The following is a 26,399-nucleotide window of genomic DNA, read 5'->3' as shown; positions in this document are numbered from 1 at the left end:
TTGATTCGGAAATATGGTGTGACGTTCAAGCAATTTTTATTTATGGAAATAGAAGCATTCACATCCTGCCTAGAGCTGGGCTTTGCTAAGTAAAGCTTTCATGGAAAATGGAAGGGAAAATTTGAGTTGATGCGCTATTGACCTATTCCAATCGGGGATCCGTAGTGAGTATCTCATATCCTAACGAGATTATGTGCCTATAGACACTGAAAAATCGTCAAGAAACACTCTATTTACTTTACTAGTGAGGTAATGTGGCTATTCCCTCACTAGTGAAAACCTTTTCCCTCGCTCGTAAAGTAAAACGTTATACTTTACACGTGAAATAATTTGATGCCCTCGGATACGTTTACTCATCTGGATACGAGATATCAAATTACTTCACTGGTATAGTAATGTACTATTATTTCCCAGTTATTTATGACCCCTCAACCTTAAACAGTGACAGAATATGTCTTCTTTCTTACTACATAAGTGTTGCCGGCCAGAATGCCAAAATAACAGATCCATTGTATCTCTCTGAATATATTTCAATTGGTATCTCGAACACTAGCCATCGTCTCACAGATTTACTTCGGTTTTCTTTATTAGAGAACTACACCAATTGCTCCATTCGCTTTAATTTATTAGATCGACATTGCTGGATAGGTATAGCATTACAGATGGTTTTCAGAGAAACAGTTGAATAAACAACCAATATTCTTGCGTCGTATTTAAGTTTCGTTTTTTCGTTTTAATAATTTTCATTGGGAAAAGTCTTGCAACGTATAAGATGAAGTGGTGACTCCATGTAACATCAACACGTTTTCGTACTGTCATAATAGCCTGAACAGACCAGAATAAACTGGAAAATGGTTGGTTGAATTTATCGATATAGGTGGAAATATTTTTTTCTGTTTTAAAGACTTGTACTTACTCGTAATCATTTTCCGGTAGTAAGGGAGAGCTACGACAAAAATTAATAATTGTAATCGGAAAAATCACACATAGTTACTAATACAATTCCTCCAAAAGCATACTCGAAAAAGGGAGTAACATTGGCTCTCTACGTATCATCTTGTTAGCAATACAAATAGAGTAGAACCTAAGTACGCAAGCAATGCAAGCGGGATAAAGCAATTTCATAGATATTTTTTTTTTCTATTTATTTTATCTACTAGTTCGTTTCCCTCTGGCATAGACAAAGTAAATTACTGATATTGGATGATTGGGATCCACTACACGCGTAGCCTCTCATAATCATTATGGTTGATGTCATTTACGGTAATTATTCCAATATTGTTTACATTTTACTCGCTGCGGAATGCTTACATTATAAAATCAATATAATTTTCGAACTAAACCCATGCTCTGGTCATCGTATTATTTCAGTAATTTCTAGAATTTTACCACGCAATATTCCAGTCACAATTTACTTGAAATCAATGTCCTACAATCATAGTGGTTATGACGTCAAACGGACCTGTGTAATGGTAATTGATATACATTTGTAGTCAATGGGACCAATTATTTATTGCGTCACAAGGAATTGATAAACGAATGGAAATTTTTCGTTTTGTTAAGGATAATGACATTGGTTCTTTGAGCTTGGACGCAAACATATTGTTCATGTGATTCACAAAAAATGTAAGGTGAAACTATGACAAGCTACGGTCTGTGTAATTGTTGTAAAAGTAAATGGTTCCGTCGATACTTTCTCGCATCTTTTATGGAATATAAGCTGATTCAGTCCAGCTCGAAGCATTTTCAAATTAATTTAGTCTGAAGATTTTTTTGTAACGAAAATGAAGTGAAATCATGACTGGACAGCAACTGCTTCCGGCGTACTCGTTTATGTTATGGATGATGCATCACCAATTGGTGCCACAGTCTGTAATCGTGAAAACGATTTCTCGAATTTTTACAACTTTTCAAAAAAAAAATAATTTTTGCGAAAATTTTGTGAAAATTTGAGAAAGTTCATGAAAATTCAGGAAAACATTTTGACGATTACACAGGATCTGATTGAAGCGGTCAAATCGATACTTTTAAAAGCAGACCAATTCTAAGCATAAAGATCTGGGAGAGAATTATGAGAACCGGCTATTTAACTTCAATTCATCGGACATATTCAGCTGTATTTTGCAATAACCATGTTTAAAGACATTTTTTAAATAGTAGAAACTTGGTTATTACAAAAAGGTGTCCAATATCTACCATGTACGTATACACTGCCGTAATTTGCATAAGATACTTAGTGAAAATTATAAACAAAATAATTCTTTGGAGAGTGTAGAATTTGGTTGATAATATGATTGGCACTGTCGGCTCTTATAATATCTCATAGTATCATTCTGCGTTAAAGTTGTATTTGATTCGTGGACCAATGATCATTGAAATTTACCGTCTACTGTTCCAGCAATTTCCAATTTTAATTTCTTTCCTCGCATCACCAAGATGAGTAAAATTATCTTTAATCTTTTGTTGCAATTGACTCATAAATCATGATAACATGTTTTGGCAAGAGGTTGAGTCAACATTTTACAATCATCACACCTAAACTTTAGGTTGACAGTCTCTATTTGACGTAGAATACCGAAAAAAATATATGATTCAAACCTCAGGCAATAAATTTCTTAAGTCGAGATCATTTTGCAGTGGCAATAAAAATTCTATCCAAAGTTGTGTAAAATGGAAGAATAAAATATTTTTTTCTTTATCTCAAATTTTATTCAAATAAATGATTGTTGGCGAGTGTCACAATCGCATAAACAAATTTGTATGTCGAACGATGGGTTGGAATTGAGATTAAAGTGGTTAAAATTGTTTAAACAACTTTAATTATTATTTGGAAAATAAAATTCAATATTTGCTTGTACCAGCTCATTTTACAAAACGTTGCGGAATGTTACAGCAGAAACGTACCGAATGAGATAAATAAAACGTCGAAGTAAATGACTGAATTGATAAACCAAGAAATAAATCACGTTTTACTTAGGCTTAGAAAGGTAATTATAGTGAACATTATATGCAAATATCTAGTTTTCCCGACTGCGACTCATAATAAAATGAAATCTAGAAGTGAAAAAACCTTGACAAGAGCAAAAACAAAGCACAGTTTTGTTACCTAAAGCTGTGATTGATAAAATTGACTTTATTTTCCACTACTGGTAAGTTAATGCGTCAACCGCGGAATACGTTGCTGTGGTAAAGCATCAGTAGATGTTTTATTTATTAGTTAAACGAATATGAAAAATCATAAGCAACAAAGAGTAAACCGGTCTTGGAATGGTATTCATAATAAACAGATAGCGCGTGCACATTATTCTAGCGCCTAGAAGCTAGCCTTTAAACTAAAATTATTCCATAATCATGTACTGGAAATGCGTCATTACTGTCCACCTGGGAAGTGTTTCTTCGTATTTACGTTCCACAAGTTCGAAAATGTTGGTACTGATTGCAGATAATTATTAGCTGTTAGCTTACCTCGCTGAGATAGAATGCGTTGATCGGTAAAATTGAAAGAATTTACATAAGAATGCAAAACAAACACCGTTTGATACACATTCTATCTGAGAGAGGTGCTGGATTAGTAATTCTTCTTCTATTAGTCATAAGTACAAATCGAGGAGAAAACATTGGATGAAAAGGTTACGATGAATTTCATGTACATTCAAGCGAAAGTGAGACTTTTATAACAAAGGTAATATTTCTCTTAGCCTATAAGAAAGCACGCTCGAAGCGCTACTGAACATTGAACCATTACACATCCACATAGAATCGGTTGCCCGAGCGTCTCTTCTACGACTCAAACAATCCTCCCTCCTTAACTGTGAATCAAATTTCGGTCACTCAAAACTGTGGAAAACAATGATAAATCAATCTCCAGAACTAAACATGCCCTGTGACTTAATCACGCCAACTTACAGATTCAAGAGATCATTCAGTGTCAATATCCCGGAGCGTGAACACTGGTCAAATTCTGACTTGAGTTTAAGTGATAAGGTATCATGGTTTACGGACGGTTCACGTTGCAATAACATGACCGGCTCAGGTATTTTTTGCCCAACTATGGGAAAAGAACTTTTCATTCCACTTGGCAAGTATACTACGGTCTTCGTAACAGAAATATATGGAATACTTGAATGTTGTAGATACATTCTTAAACATTGCGTCTCAAACTCCCCACCTGTCGTCGTATGCACAGATAGTCAAGGAGCAATGAAAGCCATAATGAGATATAAATTTTCGTCAGCAATAGTACTTGAATGCCGCGACACAATTCAAAAATTGTCGGAATCTATCCAAATTTCACTTATCTGGGTCCCAGGTCACTCAAAAATAGCCGGTAATGAAAAAGCGGACGAACTAGCAGGACTAGCTTCTAGTACTCGTTTCACTGGCCCCGAACCAGCGACCGCAGTATCATTTTCTACCCTCCAACGAACAATATCGGACTGGAAAGCCCAAAAGTTCAAAAATCACTGGAATTCATTGAACACCGCGCGACAAGCCAGAAACTCAATAAAAATAAACGACAAAAATACTAAGTATCTCTTGTCGCTCAGTAGATCCAATATTAAAAGGCTCACAAGCGTTCTAACAGGTCATAACACCTTGAAAAAACATCTTCACACGATAGGTATATCGACTGACCCGTATTGGGACATGTGCGGCGATATTGAAACTACAGAACACTTCCTTTGCCATTGTCCAGCGTATATCAAGTCAAGAGCAACACATCTAGGCTCGTATACAATCAATTACAACTCAATATGGAGTATTGCTCCAGCAGACATCCTTAAATTCATAAATAAAACCAAAAGAATTTAAGTAACTGTGGGGAAGTACAACAGGCCCATCTGAGGCTTAGGTGCAGGTTATTCTATCTTATTCTATCTATCTAAGCACTAACGAGACTCATCGTCGTCGTAAACGGACTCTCGTCTTCGTTGTTGATAGTACATGACTAGTAGTTTTGGTCGTAATCTCTGCCACCTGAGACTGGTGTACAAAGTCTAGGGATTGTCCACTTTACAATCTCAAGTTTCGCACCTTCGGTTATTATGATCTCCAAGATGAGAATCATTGAATGAAAAACGTCTTAACAACTTCACGTCGAAAACAGGGAAATTTTCCTGACAGAGTAGAAAGGTCAGGGAGTACGGAACAAAGGATCTTTGATCTGGGTTGGGTTCCTACTTCTCAACGGAGAAGCCTCCCAAAAACTCTACTCTACGAGTATGTAAAAGGTATTACATCAGTCACTTGATGGCAGGGGCGGATCAAGCTTTTGTTCTGACTCGGGCGGTTAGAAGACAATAAATTTTTGCCCGGGCGATTTTCGTTTTACAATTTTCTGTCATTTTCTGACTACAATGAGTAAATAATTTTGTTATGAATCATTTCTTGCAACAACTGGTTTTGTGTCAGGTGGTGACCTGACCATTGTAACGTTTCTTTACTTTGTGCTAATCTTGCCGTACTTTTTAAATACGTGTATGTAATTGACCGGTAACAAGCGATCAATGCAGATCGTATTAGTAATGAAATCAGCTGAAAGAAAACCAGCTATTGCGCCACGAAATTATTTACTTTCTGTAGCTGCAAAAATACGAATTTATCATTTTACCCTCACTGAAGTCATGTAACACCGAAGTTGTTTTCGAATATTTTGCTTATTTCCAATTATTTTCTTTTAGCAAAATCTCTCAAAGACTCTATGTCAAAATACCAATGTGATCACTTTAACTAGCTACATTACTGAAATGAATGTAAAAATCTGCTCAAAAATAAACCTCTAGCAAGGAAGCTTTTGACATCTCAGGGAACAAAATACAAATTTTAAATGTAACAACCAAATGTACTTACCGTTCTTGATGTTCTATTCCCTCGATACCTTCTTCAATAATATTCTCATACAAATTAGCACGAGGCCTATCACCCAATAGCCGTTGCCTATCTAGGTCACCCTGTTGAATAACAAAAAAAAAAGTTTTAGTACAAAAGCTCAAAAGCTTCGAAACGGTTTGAAAAGCTCCGCGCCAGCAAACCAATAACACAAACCTGCATCTGCGAAAACGAATGTTGGCCGATATTTAAATGCGAACTCAAACTGAAACCATTCGAGTATTTGTAGTCGATATCCAATCCACCATCCAAATCATTGTGTGGATTTTCATCCGATTCATCATCGGCTGTAAAGAAAAAAAATAATTTTTTGCTGTTAAATAGTCCGATTGTTATTTTGTGGTTACAGTAAATTTTATCATCGAGGTAAATAAACAAATTTATCTTCTGTATAAATACAATTACAATTGTTATACATACACGAGAACTCAAACGATTCGTTTAGCATTTCTATTTTTGGGTAAATTTGATACCATGAACACAGTGATGTGGGTGGATATATTAAGTTAAGTTCTTGCAGAAAATCTGTTGAAGTGATAGTGACGGTTTCACGTATCACAATGATCAAAGGTTTTTTTTTCGGTTACGGTGTGTGCGGTTCGGTTATGGTAATTCCATTTTTACAACGTAAATGTAAACAATTAATGGACGTAATTGCAATGCAACAATTTCTTCCAATAACTATGCACAATTATGCAAATGAACCTTGCTTCATGGCGCGTCGGCAGTACACAACTTTTTATTCATTTTTATTCTACATTCAAAGACAGACAACTCTCAACTCAGAAAAACTAGACGAATCTCCATTAAACGATACAATTCATTAAAGATTGTGTGCTTCGGATTGCGCTCTTTATATCACGACGATAACAGACTGAATAGAAAATACGAATTTTCGTTGTTAATTAACGATCATATGGCGTTTAGTAAACACCGTGTTTATAGGTGAAATTAGTACATCAAACAAAAGCACGTAGCACTTTTCACGTCGCATGTAAATATCGTTTTATTGACAAGTTTACGGGACTGAGAGATCATTTCATTTAGTACACTTCCGGACAGACGTTTGAATCAGAGCGTTAGTTTCATGTTAGTGATTAAGGTCGATTTGTGCGGAAACGTAAAGTCTAATTATACTAATCCTACTTAAGAGAGTAATCGTGACGTTTGATCGAAAAGCTCAAAAGCTTGACGCACATACAAAGACTCGACTCACGGTCTTAGTACTCTTGAAGCATCTCGTGTTTTAAAGACTATATCGGAAGAATTTAAAAAAATCTTTCAAGTTAAAATATTCGAAGTGAAAAATAGTGAATGATCAATTAAATTACTCATCCTTGAATCGAAAGGACAGATAAATAATTTCCCGTTTTGTTGATGAAAATTTACAATTTATCTTTGTCAATTATTTTGCCGACGATATCACCGCCGCTTCATAAAAACCATCGAATGTGTCATGTTATTTCCATAACCAGAATGGCATATCTACGTCTGTGTATTTGCATATTACTGACGTGTTTGAAATATTTGAAAGCAAAATGGGAAAATGGAATGGAATATTCGAAATTGTTCGACTGCATAAAAGGGGTCGTTCGTAAAATTTTCGTTACCTTGAAGCAAAGTATGTATATAAGAGTTGAAGGTAATGGAAACCGTAAGCGGATCACATACAATAACGGAACCGCACGTTCGGGAGAATTTGTATGAAGCTTGGTTCATGTGGTTAAGTGTGATACATTGTAAATGGAAAGGTATTCAAACACCATAGCATCTATAGAAATCTGCAGAACGATATAATAGTGCTGCCCTTTAATTCACTCGAAAATAGGGTTCTGTTCGTTTTTACGTATTTGCATTCAATATGTTTACGTATTTTGATATTATTGAAGATGACATGTCAGTGTCCATGTAAGTCAACAGGTACAGGACGGACGACGCTGATTTTTCTTTCTTTCTGAAGAGTCAAAATGGGAAAACAATCGAAACCGGAACCAATGGTAAATGTTTAAATTATCTCGCAATACGAATCTTTGGAAGCACTACAAGATTTTGGCACGTCTTTCGCGGCCATCGGACTTATATAAGGTAAAATTATTTAGCGTTTTCTAAACATTCTATAACAGACAAATCATCTGTTATTGACAACGACGTCAACACTAAATTATAATCTATAGCTAGGTTTATCTTACATAGCGAAACCTTAGGTAAAGCTAAAGAAGTACTAGATTTGTTATCAAACACTGGACGAAGGACAAACGAAGGAACAGTGGCGATTTGTAAAATGTTTTGGACTTTTAAGAGGCATCGATGCTTTGCTGAAAACCATACATTTGGGCATTTTTTAACACTTAGGGGATAATACTCGAGCAGGCACTTTAGGCACGCCGGAAAGTGCTAAGGGGGTGGAGGAATGCCTCCAAATAATTTTCTAAAAGTCAAATTTTTGATTTTTAGAAATTTATTTGGAGGTATTCCTCGACTCCCTTAGCACTTTCCGGTGTGCCTAAAGTTGACAAGTCACAATAACCGGCAACATACATGGATTTTAGTTTACTTTCGATGATATCTTTCCACCAGAATCCTTTTTCAAAACTGTATGACCGCAATAACGACCACGAATGTGTCAACAGAGAATAGTTTTTCTGTATACGTGAGAGTGTATTGGTGTGTATTGGTGAACTCGATGTGTGTATTGGGGTATGTTGAAATATACTATTGGTTGTAGCAGCTTGACAAACGCTGAGAAAACTGAGCAGTTTATGAAAAATTCGGTAAATTGCTCACTTTTCTCGGTGCAGGTCAAACGACTTAAACCAAAACTAAATTTTATTTAAAGCTAACACATTCATGGTTGTTATTGCGATCGTACATTTTCCGAAGAGGATTCTAAAAGTAAACTAAAATCCATGTATTTAAAAAACGCCCAGATGTACGCTTTTCAGCAAAGCATCGATGCATCTTAAAAGCCCAAAACATTTTACAAAGTTCGTTTGTAATAATATGCAAATATAGGCTACCATTTTTGAAAGTTGTTGCCGAGGATCGTCAAAGATGGCGAAATGCTGTTGTGGAGTCAGCCAAAACCCGCTTGGGTTAAAAAGCTGCTCGCGTTTCTCAGAGCCGGTCAAACGACTTCAACCAAAATTAATTCAGGCATCAGTGCTTTACTGAAAAGCATACATTAGGACGATTTTTAAATACTGGATTTAAGTTTACTTTTGATGATATCAGAATCCTTTTTGAAAAATGTACTATCGCAATTCCGACCACGAATGTGGTAGCTTTCAATAGAAAATACATTTGGTTGCAGCAGTTTGATCGACTCTGAGAAACGTCAGCAGGTTATGAAAATTTCGTTAAACCGATCACTTTTCTCATAGCTGGTCAAACGACTTACAACCAAATGTATTTTCTGTTGAAAGCTAACACATTTGTAGTCGGAATTGCGGTCCTACATTTTTGAAAAAGGATTCTGATGGAAAGATATCATCAAAAATCAAATATGAGGCACACAAATGTAGGCTTAGCTTAGTACCGGTGCCTCTTAAAGCTAACACATTCGTCGTCGTAATAACGACGCAATAGCGGCCGTACATTTTTCGAAAAGGATTTCATCAAAAATGAAATAGCTTAGTACTGATGCCTCTAAAAAGGTATTGTTGAAAAATGCGGTTTTTTAATACAGTGTTCCAAAGCTGATAGTGAAATAGTTTACAAGAAAAATGAATGCTCAACAAAAGCTGATTCGACACGAAAAATGTAAAAAATTTTGGAGAGTAAAATCGTTCAGATTATGAAGAATTATTTACAGTTTTGTTTGTGAAACTTTGTTACTAGTAATTATCGCAAGCGTCACTTCCATTCTATTCTTGCATGAATAACCACCCCAAAATAAATAGTCTGGACATAATGATCACTTGACTATGAACAAAATTTGTTGTTGGATATTCGTTCTCATGAATTAAATGTGGGCAAACAAAACTAATCGAATTTTATTATTCAATAGTTATTATAGATGAATGGATTAGAACACTCTTTTTTTTTGGTTGGTGGTGAGCCACCTACCGACCTTGCATAATGACACATTTATCAGTTCATCATATAGTAAACTATTTACGATAAAGACTTCATAAATAATTCCGTAAGAATATCATTACATCGTTGAATATTTAAGCAGTTGCATGTCGAAATACTAAGAAAAAATCCGTTTCCAAACAAACGTTTGGGGTATATTTAGCACTATTGAAATAATCCCTTTTGTAAATTAAACATCAATTATTGCCCATTGTGTTGTACTGAGACACCGTAGTCAGGTGCATAATCGACATACTGAATTTGGCAATGATAACGGACTTTAATCGAAATCATGAATGAAAGGCTGCCGCAGCCTCCGGGCACTTAGTCTGGTAAGAAGAGTGTTTAAACCATAAAAACTCCGTGACGTTTCTATTGTCTAAACCACTTGTGGTGGAAACGGGGTAAATGCGAGAAGGCCTTAACAGTTCAGTAACGTCGACGGGATGTTTTAAAAGTTCTTCTTTTCTTCATATTATCAACGTAATAGAATTACGGGTTTATGAAAATTTAATTTTGCTCAGATAACTCTCATACGCCATACTGACCCGGCCTAGCCAGGCCATACCGACGAGCTTTCTCATTTTTTGTATGAATGTTTCAAAAATTGTCGGGTATATCGCCCAGTGGTAATACTCTAGCAAACAAACTACTTTTATTAAGGTGGTGAAAGTGTCAAGTAGCCTTTGGAATTTACATGAAAATTATAGCGTAGTCAGTCCAAATGTAGAATATTGTTTGTAGAATACGAAGAAATAAGGTGGGAATTCGACACAGAGAGCTGAGAGTTTGAGAGAGTATTACCAGGGGTGTTTTTGTAGACGATTCAGCCCTATTGAATAGTATTCACAGAGATCGAATCTTTTATTTCGTCCGTTTTTATCGAATTGGTACAAAATCTTGTACTTCCTTAGTTTTAACATTGACTTTTCTACCTGAGACTGCTGACTCAAAATTGATAGTTGTTGTCGTCTTTGTCAAAAGATGAAATGGTTATGGTTATGGAACTTCGACTTCAGGTGGATTTTTTAAGTTGAAGTTTTTAATAGTTCAGTGGAACGATTTATTAAAAAAATTCCTAAAGTAAGGGAGAATTCACTTTCAGCGTTTGATTTATATTTAGCCTTTAACTTCTTAAAAAGGCCCGATTCGTCAAACTTGCTATAAATTAGCGTAGCTTGCAGACATTACTTGGTTCATTAGAGAGCAATGTGGATGTAGTTCCCTACGTATTGTTACCTAGTTCCCTAGATATTTGCTTTTCACCCACACAAACATAAGTGTGTAAAGGTTAAATTCAACAACAAAACGACGATCAACGAAAAACATTCGATGTTTCATTAATACTCTGGTGATTTAATATAATAGTAAACACTGGCAGTTAAGCCATTTGTGGCGATTAATCATTGCAGGCTAAACCTTCACCAGACTAATTAAAACTGGAATTGTGTTATCAATCCCACTATGTAAAGATAATTATTTGTCATATATGCACGCTGAGTTTACATTTTAGTACTTAATTTGACAAAGAAACTTTTGTGTCACATGCAATATTGCACGTTTTGTCATTGGATTAATATTCCGTTAATTGCAGTGTCGAAATTCTCAGTACAAAATTTCGACGTGTAACCTTGGCTAAGGTAATGTTGTAACGAAATAAAAAAAAATGGTTCAACATGGTTCATTAAGCGCGAATCTTAGCACTTTACTAGTTTATACCGTTGTTATCGTTCTTGAACGGTCGTTGAGTTTGAGAATGATAAAAGACAAAAAAGAAACGTCCAGCTCATTACCGATTTTTATGTGAAACGTATTAACCTCGGATGCCATAAAAATCTCACAAAATCACACTAAATGCACAACTTTCTTTTAACTATAACAAAACGAACTGAATAAACGTGCCTCAAAACATTCACTGTCATAGGTAGTTCCAGGTACTGTACGGAATAGAGAGAACAAAAAAAATTGTCTATTGCGCTTTCGAACACAAACTAATCAATGATTTTGCTTATCAGAACGACTAAACAGATTAAGTATGACGACCGATTTACCTACCATTTACCCGAATGGCGTAAGTAGACACATATCGGTATAACGTTACACATGTTTACTATTGATGTACCGTGTGCCTGCCTTTACCGAAGGTTACCAATTTTTTTTTCCATTTTTTTTTCATTTATTTCGAATGATTGTATGTTTGTATGGCCACATACCTACTGTTATTGGTTTAGATGCATGATTGACATGTTAAAAGACAAAATAGCATCGGGAAAATGTAAGCATTCTATACATGCAACACATTACATTACATAACATATACCATTCCCGGCACCAGTCAATGCATAATTTAGGAACAAGAATTTTCTTTTTTCTTTCTGTAAATTTTCTTGCGTGTTCGGATTTTGGTTGTAATTTTCTTTTCCTTTGCTCATTTATAAAGCAAAATGTTTGCAGAAAAGTTGTGATATTCCACAAAAGTTCTGATGTCAATCGCGTGACTGAAATCCTTGCCGGTGTCTGTTGAGCATTGGAAAGCCTATGTCATAATAATATAGAATGCGACTGGTTATGTGTATGCTTAATATGACGGCAATTCTCTATGCCCATTAAACAAAATGGTAAATTTAACTGGCAATTTCGCCCACTTAATTTAGATAAACTTTACGATTTACTTGTAAACCTCTTATTGCAACGAAATCGCAGTTCTAATCGGATTACTCAAAACGTTCAAATTTTTGGTTTCGGCTGTGCCTTTTTAGCCGGTTTGCAAATATTTCTTTTTTTATCGATACCAACACCAACTGACACGACTCGTTGTCGTTAGTAATGGTCTGTCAACCTTAACCCATAGAACGAAGTTTATTTTTGGAAAATCGAATAGAGTGGAGCCGGTACAGTGGCATTTTTCGGCTGTTTGATTGTTATGGATCTGTCGTAAAGACGGTTATGTGAAATGTGTCTCTGAACATAGATTGAGACTTATGGCTTCACCTGGTAGTTTGCTGCTATGTTTCTGCACTGACATAACACCGCATAAGACAAACTTTATTGAATGAACCTCATTCTATGTTTACACTGTTATGATCATGTATTTTGTCCTCGGCAAGCCATTTATAATCTGAGTAATGCCAGATTAGAGTAAGCGACACTTAGAGTAAGCGAAATAAATTAACGACCTAGTTGGGTCTGATAACATTGAAATCCGGAAACAGAGATTCAAAAAATACTTTATCTTATCTTAGGGTAGCCAGAAATTAAAAAAAAAGGAAATAGAATGTCGCAGCCCCACAAATCTTTCTTCATTGAGTTCGTCTCGAAAAAATTTATAAAAAATTTCTCTGGTGGTTTTCACTCAAAACAATATTTTGTGTTGGGTCTCGGCATTCGATTTCGATTTTTTTTTTGTATTTCTGGCTACCCTAGCTGGTTCTCTACAGGAACTTATCTAATAAACCTTTCAAAAAAATAAATCTCCTACAGGAAAACCAAACGTTATTACTGAGGGAACCCAATCCTCTCATTCGGCCAGAAAGAACTAGCAAAGAGAATTCTATCCCAGTCAAATACATAGAGTAACACTTACTTCCAATCATAACGGAATGCTGTGGGTTGTGAATTATGCGGATTTGTCGATCATGTATTTGTGGTTCACCAAATGAACCGCCAATATCTTTCGGCAGTTGCCACAAAGCACTGCTCTCCTCCAATTTGTCCCGGGGAAAGTACAGTGGGGCTATAACCTCGAAAATGCCTCGTTCGTGCGGCTCCAAGCACAATACGATTGTTTCGTTTTTGTATTGTTCCAAGAAACGGCGTATTGTTCCTAAAATGCAATTAGTTTGAGTAAAGTGTTTATCGTTGAGTCAACATAAGAGATAATAAAATCGTTTCACAGCTTTTTTTTATTGTCTCTTCGTTACAGTCATTTCATTTACTAAGTGCAATGTGTGCTCCGATGTCGGGTGGAAAATTTCTTTGTACTGTACTGACAACGCAAATGGCAATCGATTTGAATCCAACTTCCTTGGCTTTACAAAGAATATTTCTGAAAATGATAGATGTCAACAAATTAAAAGCCTAAATATTTAAGGCTATCAATCTTATGAACCGGTGTAGTAAAATTGCGTAGTTCTAACAACATCCGTCCGTGACAGGTTAAAGAGTGGAACCTGTCAGAAACGGCAAGTATATTAACGCTTTTACTATCTGATCTATTACTTCATTTGATCGAAGATTTCCATAAATTGATTTCAGAAATCTTTTACTTCATTTGTTTTGGACATGATTTTTGCTATATAAGACCTCATCAGTCAGAACTTTTATTATTACTGTCGTTGTCGATAACAGATGACAGCCGTCTGTAACAGGTTAAATTTCTCTTGAAAAGATCAAGAAATATCCTGCTTTCCCGCTGATATACAACCGACAATTTTTAGGGTAAAGGTGCCAGCTATTAGCCACTGCTGTAATAAAAGCACGCTATAGTGTTTTATTTTGATTATTCGAACAAAACAAAAGACAACAGAGTGCTAATACTACAGCAGGGTCTACGAATTTGGTTAATTGTGCGTGGTTGGTTGTTTTACCCTATAATTGTGAGCCAGACGAGAAGACTTATGAAAATAAATTTTCTTTTTAAAATCCAAGTAAGTGAAAATACTAAAATTAATAGCGCACAAAGATAGAACTGTTGTCGTTGCAGGTTAGGAGGAGGTGATATCGATATAAATCGACCGATTTTGAAGAATCAGCCATACCTGATATGTACATTCATTGACTTTTGTTATATTAAAAAAAAATCACCGACGATTGACTGTTTGGACACTATTTCCATGGCAAAATATTCCACAACAACGACTTCCTATAGAGTTACGTGGCCTATAACTACTGGATAATTATAAGTCCTCGAGGGTCTTCCTAAGTGACTCCTGGTGACTGATGAACTTTCGACAGCAATACATTTTTCAGAGTTATCAATTCGATAATCTACAAATTGTCGAGAGATATGAATCGTCGACAATTATACTTGGAATGTACAACTTGTTATCTGTCACTCTAATTACAGTTAAATTACAAATTGACCTCACGTTTAAATTCACGTTACCGTATTCAGTTCAGTTCAGTTATTTAGTAGTGATCAACCTTATCATAGGGTGAGTGTACCAATCCTCGGACAAGAATGAGTCCTCGGCCACCTATTGATCTTAGATTCAAAAACTTTTTTTTATGAATGAGAAAACAATAGTTGTCCGACCGAGGACCCATTCTTGTCCGAGGATTGATGTGCTTACCCTACCATAAACCACAAAGCTGAAGAATGCATTGCAGGGCATATTATAGGGAAATTAAATTTTCGAAAATTCCGTAAATTTTCAGTCACGTTTTATCTATAAAGTAACTATAGATCGAAGTGCCTCCGTTGTGTTTATGGTCTTTTTAGTGGTTTCTTAAGTTTTTGAACTCGATTACATTCGAGTGGTACATATTTTAAGAGAAACCAAAATAAGGGAATTTTAAAGATTTTTTTGGGATTAATCGGGAATTTAGTTCCCTGGTTGCCTCTACTTCATTGGCTCATTCTATTACACTTAAGAATATCAAGAGAATAAGAAAATGTCCATACAGTTCTCGTCGACCGGCAGTTAAATGAATTCGGCTTCGATTTGTTGAACTAGACACTATCCCAGTCAGAATTTTCTCAAAGTACCGGAACTGATCACATTTAACGTTTCAATACAAAAACCTTTACCTGTAGCAAGAGTGCAAAGTCGTCTCGGCAGCGGTCTTATAGCGATCACTGTAAATCGGTCCAACCGTATGAATTATGTACTTAGCTGGCAAATTGTATCCATGTGTCACCAAAACTTCTCCAGTTTTACATTCTAAAGTAAAGTGATGAAAAATGTGCGTATCAACAAACAACTCGCCAATTCCATCATGACATATGTTCATTCTATATACACATGCATGATGAGATAGCACACAACAAACCTTTAATTTCATTTAACAATTCTTGTTTGAGACCCGGACCAGCTCGACTGAAAATCCGATCGGAAATGATATTCTTTTCGGTCAGCGTTTCGTCAGTGGTGTTTGTTATTGCATCGGCTTTCAGCAACGATATATCACCTTCCCTGCATTATCAACCGATTAATTAAAATGATTTTCTTTCAATAAAAATTAATTAACACACGACGAAAAAAACACAGCAAATTTTTTGAATCGATGAGCAACAGTATTACTTAAGTAAATACTAACACATGGGTTTTATGGCATGTATATTGTGTGTGTCTGTATACATTCTACATAATTTAAAAATGTTATGCTATATAGAGGCATAGAAGGTATATATATACAATACACACCTGTGTGCACTCATAGTGCTCACTATACTATTTTTCAATGATATTTTCAACTACTCACCATATTATGAACCTGTTATTAATACTGTCTGATACCGGGAATGGACTGACCCGATGCCGGGCTACTTCCAAAGCTGAGTAATCGGTTGGCTTGAAATGCAGATCGTCTTTACGACCCCAACTTTGTAGCGCTGTTATTGGTACAGGTGATATTATCAACGGATCAAAGCGTTCAGTATACGAATCGGAGACAAGTCGCATTGCTCTGTAACACAAAGAAATCGAAAATCATGTCAAAACACAAGACGTTAATCGGTCGTTCGATTAATTTGAATCTGTTAGTCATGTTTGTTTGCAAATGATATTTTCGTCTCGTTTGGATGATAATAAAATGTAGACACAAGTTGTTAGTATGCCTTTTACACTGTCTTTGTGCATAATACATTTGTGTGTATGGCCACTATTTATGGATAATTATTACTTGTACACATCGACGACGGCTTTTTTTTTGTTCCTCTGTATACAAAACATTAATAAAAATTAATCAACGCAAAAATAATATTTTTGTTTGAATGACGTCATAAATGACATCATTTCGTTTCAAAATTGTCGGTCGTTGTAATATTTACATATCGTGTAGGTTGGTAAAAAAAAACAGGGTGTTCGATAGAGAATAGCGGGGTTTTGAATATACAAAAAAATTAAGTCTAAATCTTGATTGAAAGTAACTGGTGCTTTAAACGACTTAACGTTTTACTGAAAACTTGTTAGCTTTAAGCGACTTTTGTATCTCAATGAAGTTGAAATTTTCCGTTTGCGTTGAAACAAAGCTCACAAAAACTAATAAGAGATTGTCTCACAGCAGCAGCTCTGCCGTGTTAGGTCAGAACAGCATATCGTATTGTTTTTGTGCTTTTGAGAGCTTTCGAAAGCTTTCAGCTTCTTGTGGATTTTATTGGAAATTGAATCTAAAGAAAGCTTAAAGCTATCGAAAGCTTTGAGCTTATCTTATGATTTTATTAGATTAGTGGAATATACAGTGGGATCTAAAGGAGCTTATAGCTATCGAAAGCCCTTTAAAAGCAAAGTCGAAAGTGCTATAATCGAATCACACACATAGGTGCTTGATGGTTATGGTTATAAGACGTATACAAAATGAAAGGGCTCGTAACATATCCGTCTAAAGGTGTCTGGGTTACATTAAAAAAAACTTGACTAGCCATCGCAGTTTACAATTCCAATGTCAAAATACATGAAAATTCTTTCAAGATTCACCCTGCAATTTATACTCTTTACTCATGAACTCTGTTTTTATATCTGTACAAAAAAATGCACCACGAATCGCAGCTGTAAGTAGACACAACGTTATATACACAAATTCATAAAGTGAAGAGAAAACCCATTTAGCGATGCATATTGAAATTATTTTAGCTTTAAGCAATGCAGCTCGCAGGTAACAAACATGTATGTCATTTCATAAAGAGAAGCAATTAAAATCCGTTATAAATATATCATAAGCAAAAGTACACTTCAGGTGGTTAGGTGGATAACTTTCCATATATAACAATAACAAAGAAGAAACCCACCAGTCAAAGTACCATTGTGAAAATAGTTTTACAAAACACGACCAGAAGGGAATCGATGTCACTTATACGTGGATTGTACTGAGAAATCCAAGTAAACAAAACGGTATCACACAGGTTGAATCAACGATTAATTATTGCCAACGTTCGCTCACAACGGATATCAGAATTATACTGTTGCAGCGACGCGCGACATCCATTCACTTCACGAAATGTTTGTAGAATTTATGGTGAGCTGCAATCAGTTTTTCAATTGATTCGTGAGACGAGTTTTATATAGTTTCGGTTTGAAATGGCTTTTTGTGGGCGCATTCGGAGATTATTTTTGTGCGGAGAAGTGTTTTTTTTTTGAGAAAAAATAATAAAAAAAAATGTCGTCAAGCATGTATACAACAACAACATTTACAGGTAACTCCAGTATAGTAAATCTGTATATTATGCTATTTGTGGCGCAAGCTTTTATTGTTCAACTTTTTGTCTCTACACAGTCAAAAATCGTTCTTGTCTCTCACATTACCCATTTTATGCGTTTGAACATTGTCTACTTGTAAAAATAGTTTTAGTTGCAAATCGACGAAAAGATCGGGGACGCAATTCGCGAAAACTCTTCATTGAAATCGTCAGCCTTATCTTATCATTCAGAATATGTTGCTTGCATGCTTGCAACAATTTAAACAACACATTCAACTGCGATTGCAAGTAAGGCAGTATCTGCTGGAGGTACTGTAAGATATGAAAGTTATGTTCACAGTGGGCATCGAACCATATAAGTTTTAAAATTACCTTAGAAAAGTTCGATTGAACTAATTGCTCAACGCCGTTTAATTTTGGTTAATCGTACAAGGATTGCATTTATTTCATGAACAGTGAGCTTTAGAGAGAAATTATCGACGAACTTAATGTAAATTCGTCGTATGATTAAAACCGATTTTCCATTAATTTTTCAAACTGCACGACGACGTACAATTTTTATTGACTCTGGGCTTATCTTGATAGTAGAACTGCTTGTAATTACTTTATTTCGTGGTTTGGAATGTCAAGCACATAATAATTAGTAATCTTATTGTTTAAATTAGGAATTTGCAAGCAGTTAGCATGTTTTAAGTGCTATCACAGTTTCGTTATCTAAAATAAAGTTGAGATTTAACAGTCTCACTGAACGGATATGAACGACTCAGGGCGTTAGTTATAGTGAACAAACTATTTTACTGTTGTCGTTGTTAATTACTAGACATTGCTGTGCGACTGTATCGAAATAACGACTTTAGGTAGATACGGCCATTTCCTAATCTTTATCTCAATGGACAGACGTTTCAAAGTAAAATACTTCTATCCTGCGAGTGGTGCCGTACTTCTTGAATTTAATCCACAAAGTGCGACACCAATTGCTATCCTTTATTGAAATACGCGACCATGTATATTTATAAGAAACAATAGTTCAAGGTTCAAGGCTACTACACTAGCTAAGTTTGGGTTATCTCATTTCCTGACAGGGCTTATCAGCACTGATAAACCTAACTCTTAGATAAATTTGTCTTGATAAAAGTTAAGTGTAGTCCCCACAGGGTTTGCGAAGCTGACAAAATTAAGCTTTCGGTGAGGCTTTCGATGAACTCAGAGAATTAAAAGTAATTTGCTAACAACTATAAGTGCCGGTGGCAAATCAATTTCTTATTCCTCTCAATTCCTTCTATTACCGGATTACTGTTTTGGAGGATTTGCACTTTAATTCCTATTATTTCTAATAATTCCTCGGTATTTTCTGTTACTATCCAATTCATTGTCTACTTTTTAGAAACAATTTTATAGAAATTTTCTTCACTTTTCTTTATTTCGATAACTTTCTGAGATTTTCTTCAAATTTAAAGAAAACGAACGAAAATCTTCGAAATTTCGCAGTTTCGTAGTTGTAGAAGTATCTGATAATTATTAGAAATTGAAGGACATACGACAAATTGAAGGTAAATGGAAGGAAACAATCTGCGAATGAACTGTATTTTACAAATCCCGAATAGCCAAGACCGGAAATCGGTCATTCTTTTTTGCATTCGTTTACTTCTTTCGTTCATCATATTTAACTGTATTTCCTTTCGTTTACGTTCAATTTCTCGTATTTCCAGTAAATTCCTTGTAATTCCATCAATTCCTATTAATGACCGAATACTACGGCAATTCCTTCGAGGGTGTGTAATCAATTATCTGAATAGTTTGAGTAGTCTGAGTAGTCATCGATATCAATAACCATCAGAGTCTGACCAATTAAATATATGAGTTTCGATGTGGATCGATAGCCTCCCGCCGTAAAATATTTTCTCTATCTCCATCTGTATAAACTTCGGAGAAAGGAAAGAAGAAAGATTGAATGTGTAAATTGTCTTAACTGCATCAAATAATTTGCGGTATAATACACGAAGCCAAGTCCAATTGCTAGATTCTGATAAGCTTCGCATAAGTTTTTAAGTCCAGACCGTATTTGGGTTGGGCTTATTGCTAAGCTTTCCTCATCATTTGTAAAGCTAATTATTACCACTGTAACGCTACATCATGCATCAAATGAAATAGGAAGTCGATTGAAATTAGAATTTTAATTCTTTTGTGACTAGGAAATAAAACACCTGAAACTAAACTGTATCATCATCATACCGACGTGTTTTCGGAGATTGAAGCAATTATTAGTAGCTCAGATACGTATCAGTAAATTGGTGCTCGAACTAGACAATATGATTCGCAGCCATTTTAATGATCAAATGAGTTAAACCAAATTTTGTTTAAGGTTCATGGCTATGGTCAAATTTAAATTTAACGATGCGACGCTTGACTCACATTATATAAAAGGAGATTAATCTGGGTCCACGTACTCAGTCATAGGAAATATTTCGCCCAAAAATTACGTTGCGATACTTTGTAAAGCCATTGAATAGTATCATCAACAATCTCCAGTATGAAGATTTTTGTATTTTTACTGGCTTCGTTGTCGTTGACGGTAATTGAGAGTCTTCTATCAATCCAGAAGTTAGACATGGAATACTTTCGTTACAGTTTGTGAATACTGCTCCCGTACCGTCACCAGAAGCTAACCCCGAACCATGTCTGGAAATAATTTTTGGAATACTGCAGCTTTTTTTAACTACACCTCGTCCCAGACGTAGAGACTTTACTACACCAGATGATGTTGAACCAGAACCCGATCCGGATCCGGAACCAACAACCGAACCATCAAGCACGGACAGTCAACCGACTGAAGGCAATTCCTCGGGTGAATCGGCAGAAGGACCTTCCGTAGACGGCGGTGGTACCACCGAAGGTAATCCGGATGATATTCCGAATGAGGTAATACCAAGAAATGCGGATACATTGAAAAGACTGAGGAAACCAAAAAAGAAACAAAATGACTGGTGGTTTGGTGGAATCAAATGGTAGTGTGACAAACTTGATACTTCCTCCTTGAATCGCTTTAATGTTTTGTGTAGGTTTTATGAGCTCAATAAAGGAATAAATTCATTTGATGGTCTTCATTGTATACTATATGACTGCTGTTTATTTAATGATACACCTGTTAGAAATCGGAATACCAGGCACACCATACTAGTAAATTATTGTCAGCACATTCAGTTGTAACAACGAAGAAAAATTATTTTCAAAATTAACAATAAAACGTAATTTCTGAATGAAAAAGACAATGTAAATGTAACACACAAAATGTTGTAAATGTATTTATCAACTAATGTTGCCTACATTCAGGCAATAAGCAAAAATGATATCAGTAATTTAAGCTTTTTTTAGCAGTTGCTAAAGCTGCCGCTAGACCTCTTTGCTTTTTATTATAAATTATAAATGATCAGTGGTATAAGTTACCGTCTGTCGATATTTTCTTTTGAAATATTAGAAGTGGACGATATAAATTGTGGTGAAAGCTGTGAAGGGTATTTTTGACCACTTATCAATCAAATATTTTACATGCTTTTGCACTGAAAAGCACTATAAAAGGTCAATAACGACGCGAAAACGTGACTTTTCATTTTTCGTCCGAGTTACACAAAATACTCGGAGGAAAAATGTTAAGTCCCTTTCTCAGGTGATTATTGACGCCAGCTTTTTTTTTTTTTTTTTTTAAATAATAACTTTATTATCATTCCGAGTGTTTGACACGTGTGGAACACTATTTGCTGGCGTCTAATATTTTACAAGTGGACTAAAATAGAAACAACAAGAATTTTGTCTAAAAGTAATAACAAGCAGAACTGGAACAAACTTAAGATCAAAGAAAGAAATTGGGTCAAGGTTAATTAAGGATAAAATCCATACAAACTAGTTCACAAACAAAAACGGAGAAATCACATGATAGTCATCACAGGTCATCACAGCTAGTTCAACATTCCTCTTAAAAGTTTTCAGACACTCTATCCTCTTCAAGTCAACAGGCAGATCATTATATTCTTTAATCACAGAAGTCATCGCACAAACGTCATTATCATTGGCGTTACGAGATATAACGTGGATAAGATCACCGTTTCTAGTCGGACGCCCGTGAACTGCGAAGTTAGTAACGAAGCTAAACTTATGTTTAGTCATCGAATTCACCATCCGGTGCATGTTTACTACTCTCTCAACGAAACCCATCTAACAGCTTCGCCTACGTTCAATAAACTTCACGCGAAAACTCTGCTTTTCAACTTTTCCATCCTTGTGACGTAAATAACTGTTTTAGCTTTGTTAGCGTGTTTGTTAGAAAATGTCAACTGAAGAGCTCCCAAACTTCATTACAAAATGATAAATTTATAAAAGTGGATTATCATCTGCTACCGACTGTTCTAAAAATGTGGGTAGATTACTTTACACGCATAGAAGTAATAAAGAAGTGTTTTCATTCCTAGGACTTACATGAGTCAATGGTTGTTTGTGCAACATAAGTAATAATAGTACTTTTCGTTACGAGTAATGAAAAGTGAAATTTGAAATTTTGCTTTCATCACGAGTTACGAACTATGTTTTTTGCGCCTGAAGATCATAATGAAACGAAACACAAATTTAAATAAAAATAAATATAAAAATGAAAATCACTCTAGGGAAATAAAAATGGTCGTCATGTAAAAATCAATGTTGCACAGAAACCAAATAATCGTAAACGACGCATGAACATTCTAGTTCAATTTTGAGTGTCGACTCAAGGCTACGTAAAATAATTTAGTGTTGCAATAAAAAAGCAAAATGAGCGAATCCGAGACCGAAGACGACTTTTTCGATTTTGAGATGGAGGCTGAGATAGTAATTCGGAACCCTTTACCTAAAAAATCAGCACCAATTTACGAAAAAGCGTTTACGTGATATGCGAAGACATTGCGGTTGGATGAACGAAAGCATGGCCGGGAAATATATCGAGACATCGAAAAATTGCAGGACATATCCTGGGTGTCCGACCCACATCAACAGTCAGTTCAGTTGATGTAAGTGATGCGTCCACATCTTCTGCGAGCAACATAATTTCTGTTGACACTGCTGTAGTCGATTCGATGGTTGGACAAATGGATGAAGTTGAGCCAGTCAATTATGTCGACGGTGCACGAGCGAATTCGGCGATTGCAGTTCCACCAGTCAATTCGGATATTACAGTTCCTCCGGTCAGTTCGGTACATGCAATTGCTCCATTCAATTCGGTGATTCGAGCAACTGCACGATAAATATTTACCAAAATGCTTGACTTTGTGTACGCTGTATTATAATTTGCGAGAATAAACGTTGAAATTCTAAGAATCATCTTTTGCGTCCGAAAAAGTTACTTTTACGGACGCAATCAACGGCCGTAAAAGTTACTTTTTCGGACGAGGTCATCTTGGTGTGAGCAGTACCGAAAAAACGCACATTTCATCATTAGAGTGAGTGACGAAAAGCGTCGAATTATGATCGTCAGGCGCAAAAATGCTTCTTTAGGCATTAGATGCACAGAGCCGGGTGAGACAATAAACATCGTGAATGGAATGGTATGTTGTTAAATTTTAACGAGTCGTCGTACATTTGTATTGACATTGCATCGAAAACTAAGTAAAGTCGAATGGCTGTACCAAAGTAAAGAAAAGCAGGTCGTTCAAAATCAAATTAATTTTATTTCGAGTAAACAATATCAAACCTCTAATTTTCTCTTGTATCGACGTTTATTTTCAATTTTAATAATAGAACGAAAGGTCGATAGTGACACAACTCCACGAAAATTGAAGCTATTTATTACAAGGATATTTTTCCCATGCTTAAGCGAACTATCCTGTTGTCGACGAACTGCTAAAGATGCAAGACTATGTAACTGTGCATATAATACGTCAGCATTGTCTTGTTGGTAAGTTTAGTAATAAGAAAACGTTACTCAACGAAATTACAAGAATTTTAAGGGTCTAATGAATTTTTTATCTAAACGAATTTTTTTTTGATATAACTCAATATTTGAAGGTAATACGCCATGATATACACCGCGTTCAATGTTAATAACTTGGTGCATGTTGTAACATTCTGATCAAACACAACCGAGAAAATAATTTTCCCGACGAACTCATATGAAACGTTTTCAACATTCTTTGAGTGACATTGAGCATTTTGATTCAAATTTAGCGTTGGACTACCTCAATGGAAAATTCCAGGTACACATTTTACTGTGTGAATACGCAATTGAAATCGGAATATCACAAGATAACAGATGTTTTGCTATTGTGGCATAGAGTTGTGAATAGAATTATTTAATCAATGAAGCAAATGAAATATTTCTGCTTTAATTAAGGATTTCTAGCGACCCATAATCGAGCCGAACTGCTCGAGCCTTTTAGTTCACACTAAATTGCTAATCCATCCTTACTGTAAAACTAACACCCGAACGTAAATTTGTGCTACCTTGTCGAGGTGGCATTCTCCGCAAACAAAGAAATGGGTAGAAATTAAGATATATAACTAAACAAAAACTTTTTTTTTTTTTTTTTAGGTTGCGATGCCTATGAATAAACCTTTCTTTTTCACAACGCAGGCGAAAAAACAGTCATTTTCTCCCCTCCGCTGAAACTTCGAAGGCATTTGTTGTGAAATAGTTATTTGTTAACCAAGCGAAGAAAAGTTGAAAATTTCATTTAGATTGTTTTGTTTGCCACAAGTCACCAGAGAAAATGAAATTTCCTGCTTTTGTTCCTGAGGTAAACACATAATTTTTCACAAAGGCCTCGAAGTTTCTGTGCATGGAAAAAATGACAATTTTCTCGCCTTTGTTATGACACAATGTTTACATCGGGAAAAAATTGGAAATTGCATTGAACAAATAGCTATTCCTACGAAACAACTCTTTGACTAATAGAAGGCTTGATTTCCACTTAAAAAAACACTCCGTTTTGCCTCCGTTCAGCTAAGCCACACGTCTTTTCTATAACAAATGGATAGAAAACGGAGTGCTTTTCCCGTAAGTGGAAATCAACACTAGTACGTGCTTATGCAATTATGAAGGGTATCGAATAAGTGGTATAGACAGAAAATTCTTATGGTATGTACCAGCATATTTTGTACTTGAAGGAGACAGTTTTGATGTGGTTTTTCACGGTGGCCTCTAGAATTGCATTTTACCGTGAATTCTTGAGAGATTTTGCACGTAAAATGACTTTTGATGCTAAACTCAAAATCAAAAATTACTGACACGACTGAATCATCCAAAAATGTTAACCAAGAATGAGCGTAAAATATCGTAAGATCGGAAAACCTTTGGTGGAAGCGATAGCATAAATTTGTTGTTCGTTCACTATGTCATGGTTTTTCCTGTTTTTTTAATGTTTTTATTCCATTTCTTGAAGAGCACTACAAAATGTAAAGTATTGACATCAGGGCAAGCGACAAAATGTCGATGTAGTCAATAGATATGAACAGAAATTGGAGACAACGAGACCAATACATAGACCACATTCACGTTTTCTGTTCAAAAAACATCGTAGTACGCTCTTATTACATTTTATTTGGATCTTAAGTAAAATTCATATTACAAAATAGCATTAATTAACCATTTATCTGCCAGAAGCAACAGTAGTTGTAGTCGTAGTGGTAGTGGTTTCAGCAGCAGCGGCAGTTGTGGCAGCTCCACTTGAACCACCTGCTGCTGCTGCGGCCGTTGTTGCTGCAGCCGTTGTGGTTGTTGTTGTTCTTGCTAAGGCGCTCCACAATACAAAGCATGGTTCAGCTTCTGCTGATGGTGCAGCAGAAGTACTGACAAATGCGGCCACAACCAATAAAGCGAGAAGTGCGATTTTCATCATTTTGATAAGTTAAAGACTGTTAAGCTTGACGAGCAAAGCTGAACTGATAATTGCTGAAACACTCTGTGCTGAAACATTGCAACACATTTATACCAAGATCTGAAATGTGTCTTAAGTTCGAAATTGATTATCAGATACTAGTGATATGTGCAAACTTTGCTAACACTTTACCAGCATGGTTCGGCTGAAGCTTCTGGTGCAGCTGAAGCGGCCGCGAAAACAGC

General features: G+C 35.7%; 1 protein-coding gene and 1 long non-coding RNA gene across 5 annotated transcripts in view; one reads left to right on the top strand and one right to left on the bottom strand.

Moving 5' to 3' along the window:
- LOC119079404 (protein GDAP2 homolog) overlaps positions 1-26,399 on the bottom strand; it is a 46,110-nt gene that overhangs the window by 10,609 nt on the left and 9,102 nt on the right. The window contains exons 1-8 of one of the 4 annotated variants that reach the window (XM_037187291.1): positions 17,912-18,121; positions 16,387-16,590; positions 15,955-16,097; positions 15,713-15,845; positions 13,899-14,008; positions 13,547-13,786; positions 6,046-6,176; positions 5,851-5,951 (exon numbers count right to left, since the gene is read on the bottom strand). In XM_037187291.1, the coding sequence (XP_037043186.1) occupies positions 5,851-5,951; positions 6,046-6,176; positions 13,547-13,786; positions 13,899-14,008; positions 15,713-15,845; positions 15,955-16,097; positions 16,387-16,586 (1,058 nt within the window). In that variant the 5' untranslated portion in view covers positions 16,587-16,590; positions 17,912-18,121. Of the gene's footprint in view, positions 1-5,850; positions 5,952-6,045; positions 6,177-6,309; positions 6,715-11,756; positions 11,910-13,546; positions 13,787-13,898; positions 14,009-15,712; positions 15,846-15,954; positions 16,098-16,386; positions 16,591-17,911; positions 18,122-26,399 lie in introns of those variants that run through there. The other 3 variants (XM_037187293.1, XM_037187294.1, XM_037187295.1) reach the window with 3 other exon arrangements.
- Positions 18,188-21,433, top strand: LOC119079406. The gene is made up of 2 exons (XR_005088168.1): positions 18,188-18,316; positions 20,512-21,433. It is a non-coding gene; the product is annotated as an uncharacterized LOC119079406 (long non-coding RNA).

This window comes from Bradysia coprophila, unplaced genomic scaffold (genome assembly GCF_014529535.1).
Source record: "Bradysia coprophila strain Holo2 unplaced genomic scaffold, BU_Bcop_v1 contig_324, whole genome shotgun sequence".
Taxonomy (NCBI): Eukaryota; Metazoa; Arthropoda; class Insecta; order Diptera; family Sciaridae; genus Bradysia; species Bradysia coprophila.
Note: the sequence above shows the minus strand (reverse complement) of the source record. Positions and strands in the feature narration are given on the sequence as shown.